The 4,274-nt window shown below is 35.9% G+C and overlaps 1 protein-coding gene across 1 annotated transcript; it reads right to left on the bottom strand.

Moving 5' to 3' along the window:
• Nucleotides 1-1,917: 1,917 nt before the first annotated feature.
• LOC113737172 (chalcone--flavanone isomerase-like) lies at nucleotides 1,918-3,162 on the bottom strand. Its single transcript, XM_027264435.2, has 2 exons — nucleotides 2,625-3,162; nucleotides 1,918-2,497 (listed from the first exon to the last, which is right to left on the bottom strand). Exons 1-2 carry the CDS (start codon nucleotides 2,896-2,898, stop codon nucleotides 2,094-2,096), a joined length of 678 nt encoding a protein of 225 aa, XP_027120236.1. The 5' UTR covers nucleotides 2,899-3,162; the 3' UTR covers nucleotides 1,918-2,093.
• Nucleotides 3,163-4,274: the final 1,112 nt, after the last annotated feature.

Raw genomic sequence — 4,274 nt, forward strand, 5'->3', positions numbered from 1 at the left:
TAATCCCATAAGATCCTAATGCCCCATCTCAGAAACAAATTAAACAATATAACAAAATTTGATGTGTGAATTGAAACACCAAAATTACTCTTTAGCAATCCCTAATTTTCACCCCACACATTTAGAGTAAAGCAATTGGCCATGAACAATAATCAAAACAATCAGTCATATGAAACATACTCAAGAATTATCAATGAAAGTCACTCTTACAGAACAAGAAATTAACCAGCAAAAGAAGATACATGCCTTTAGAGTTTGCATTGTAATAATAACGTGAACCATTAGCATGCAATGAAAATCAATCAAAGAAGTGGAAATTTTAACAAAGGAAAATCGGGAAATGACCCCAAAAATGGAAAAGTAAGACATGAATAAATGCCTTAGAGAATCTGGAAATTGATGAACTGAAACATGTGGTCAACCTTATGAGCTTGGTTATTTACACTATTCTCACTCGATCAACAAAGTTCTAATACATAGTAGCAATATATAGGATGTGAACTCGAACTGGCTATCTGCGGATCGTCCACGGTTGCCCATTTTGTGGTAGACAATCTTTCTGCGAGCTAAATTTGTTCACAAGGTAAATTTTTGGACTTTAGTATCTTTCTCCTAGATATCAAAAAAAATATTTCACTAAATTCATCCTTTTATCCCAAGACAGAAGTATACTGTGATACGGAATAGTTAGAATCCAAATAGTATCACTTGGATGCATATGACATACATGGGTAGGATGGATGGATGGTGCAACAACTTTTTTGGTATTGAATGTCAGCAAACAAGGATTTTGGTTAGGATGGCATCTCAATCAAATTGTACAGTTGAGAGAAACAGACCATTGTTTCTCAACCAGGGAAAGAGAGTCACTAAAAAGAAACATCTCAGGAAGGTTTAGTTGGGTTTGGAGTGGCAAATTAATGATGGTTTTCATGTTTCACAAAATTTGTTTCTCACCTTTTGGTCTATCTCTAGTCCAAATTAATGACGGGTTTGGAGTGGCAAATTTAGTTGGTTGAGCTTTCATGACAAAATGATTTTTTGTGATGCAATAAAAGCTTGACAAAAGTTGGTCACAGAATTCCATTTCTTCTTTTCTATGCCCAAAGAAAAACAGTAGTAGTCAAATTACGCAAAAAATTATTAAGGTCATGTAGTAGATAGAAGGAATATTCTATTTTTATCTTCTTGTAGTAAATTCTACTTTTCTTTTTCCGAAACGTTAGAAGTTTTTATTTCTACTAAAAGAGAAATTACACTGTTCGAGCAAAGGCTCAAGTTTTTCTTTACAAAAGAAAATTCTACTTAGTTGTACGATTTTCTTGGCGTATGGCTATTGAAATGTTGGGTCAACGGGCCTACAACTTCTTTTAAAAAAAAAAAAAAAAAGCCATGTTGGTCCTAAGCCAAATACAAATGCAACAATATAGCAATATTCATCCCTCACATTATAATTAATCTCCTATGAGGATGGATTTAACTCGAAAATGGCTCAGAAAACCAGCAGCAAGGCCGAAAGAGGGATTTTCAACATTTAAAATTAGTCTTTCCCACCGTCACTGTGTGTTTTTTTCCATTAGGTGAAACATCCAAGTATAAGACGTTCGATGATGTTTTTTGACCTCCCACTTACAAATTTTTTTTTTTTTTTTTTATCTTTTGAAGTTAACAAAGTTCTTGGACGTAAAAATGGAAAATTTAGCTGTAAACTCTACGAGGATTTAGAAAACAAATTTATTTATTTATTTTTGTTGGAGGGTACCGCAATTATAAAAAAAAAAAGATAATCTCATCATGTCCAAACAAATTAGAAGTTTTTAGATGGTCTACTTGGGCCGAGATTTTTTAATGTTGGACACCTATGATGTTTTGCTCTTCAACCATTGGGTGGGAGCAAACTAACATATGGCAAAAACATTTCAAAATCAATTGCGTTAGCTATATATATATTATTCAAGTACACAATAGAGACTAATCAACAGGACTACATGGAAAAACAGAATGAAGTAAAACACAGATAAAGCAAAACAAGTACAGAAGATCGGCCACAAAGTCATAATTTTCCCTTAACCATGCATTAAGGTCCTCTTGCTCTATGATGCAGTGTCAGACACTTTCAACAAGTCTGATACTCGTACTGCCAGACTCTTCCTTGTAGAAGGTGAAACACCATCCCTGCCAATAATGGATTCCAGCACTGTTTCAGATAGTGGTTTGTTCTCCACAACTCCACCGCTAACCTCGGGTATGGAATCATGCTTGGAGAAGCTAATTCTTAGTGATCCAAGGGGTGATTGGGAGTACAGGATGGAGTCACCAGGTTGGAAGGACTCGTTCTTGAAAATATCATGGAACTTTTCAATAGCTTTATCCTCTGCATCAGTGTAACTTCCAATTACTTTCAAGTAGTCGGCACAATCTTCACTTACTTTTTTCGAGAATTCCTCACCCGTCAAGGGCTTCAAAAATGTCAACCTAATGAACTTCTCAAAGGGACCTAAAAACAGCAAGAAAACAAACAAAAAAGTCATAGTCAATTACTCAATTTCACGGCGTTCTTGCCGTGATTGGGCCTCTCCTTACTCATCTAATAAAAGAGAAAAAAGAAAATAAAGTTGTGTTGCCTGTAATGATGTCCCTGAAGAACTCAACAGATTCCATCAACTCCTCAGCAGTCTTGCCCTTCCACTTGGCGGCGAGTGACGGAATTGCAGTCTCCTCCAAATACACTCCAGGAAGTGAGAACTTGATAAACTTGCCTTGAATTTCCAATCCTCTATACCCCGCGCCTCCAAGAAAAAAGGTACCGTTGGAGCCAGAAGGCTTCATGGATGAAGGGAACACGTGGCCCTCAACTTCAACTTCGCTAACGGAGAATGCCGGCGCCATTAGTATCATACAACCTCTACTCTGGAAATCTGGTAGTAATTTGTAGAGGTGGAAGAATAGGCGGTTTTGCTGAAGAAGGTAGGAAAGAATAGAGTAAAATTTTCTGAACGGATGGTTGGTTTTGCTTCTTACATGGAACTGTAAGATGGTTATTTATAGAGGAAGACCCTCAACTACCAACTTCTCTAAAAAAAGGAATCAGAGATTCAGAATCTAAGTCTTCCCTAGAAATATATAATATTAAGGAAATTCATTCCAGCTCGTAGCTTCAAAGTTAATGTTTGCCGAAGAAAAGAACTAGAATTCAAACAAACTACCAGTTTCCTGAAACATGGATTTCAACAATTCTGAATTGATATTTGTTGCTTGTCGTACACCTTCTGCAAGCGGCAGAACAAGTTATCCTTGTAATTATCTCAGTGGACCTTCTCAAATGGGGTCTTATCACGCGTTTAGAATACATATTTTTCAACTTTTCATCTCCATTTACAATCTTGACATGGTTAAAACACTCCCTCGAATGAGCCCTCAACCATACATGAGATAAATTACAGTTGATTAAACAATATCAGTAGACTAGAAGAAGCATGCTGATATCTCGCACTCCATCATACAAGAAACTATAATTAGGGGTGTTAAAACTTTGGAAAAAGAAAAAAGAAAAATCGTCCAATCCAATCTAGATGACTGGCGATACTGCAAGAACAGGAATTTTCCTGTCAGAGCAAATTTGCTGAAATATCTCATAGTACGCTTCATCAGCGAACGGTTTAATTTCACTTTAACTTAGTCAGACCCACAATATAAAAAGCAAAATCATGATTAATCCCTTGGGTCGAAAGATGAACCAAACTTTTCGATACCGTAACCGAATTCAGTTTGGTAAGAGTTAGTTCGAACTTGATTTGTCAATTAATTAAATCAACCTTGAATAGCATTTTATATTCGATAATAGTTAAAATAGATGAAAAGCACGTTTAAACTCTATTCGGCAAATAAACAAGTCAAACATGATTAAAATTTCAAACTCATTAAAATAATCAAATAAAATTGAATATTAGGATGTCCGGCTTTATTAGTCTTGTTTACGCCCCTACTCATCCCCTCTCCTCTAGTCTCACGGGAATTCTAGTTCCACCATGCTCAGTTTACGGCAGAAATAGTTTCCAATCATCAACCGATGGTTGCCTGGCAAAGTTTGTGAACCCAAATTTCCACGAGACTCCAAAAAAAAAAAAAAATTCTGCTAGAGCTGAGAAAATTCTAAAATTATTATGAAAATTAAATTTAATTCCACATAGTTTAAGAATCATTGGAATGGAGACAGGCCAAGATGCTAGATTTTCATTCTGGGGACTGATTCTACTATATCCCAAGTCAACCTT

This window comes from Coffea arabica, chromosome 3e (genome assembly GCF_036785885.1).
Source record: "Coffea arabica cultivar ET-39 chromosome 3e, Coffea Arabica ET-39 HiFi, whole genome shotgun sequence".
Lineage (NCBI taxonomy): Eukaryota > Viridiplantae > Streptophyta > Magnoliopsida > Gentianales > Rubiaceae > Coffea > Coffea arabica.

Bases quoted from the DNA above. Each gene is read 5' to 3' on its own strand.
- LOC113737172 (XM_027264435.2), bottom strand. From the start codon at position 2,898: ATGATACTAATGGCGCCGGCATTCTCCGTTAGCGAAGTTGAAGTTGAG. The intron at 2,498-2,624 runs GCAACACAACTT...TGCTGTTTTTAG, and splicing joins CTTCAGGGACATCATTACAG to GTCCCTTTGAGAAGTTCATT.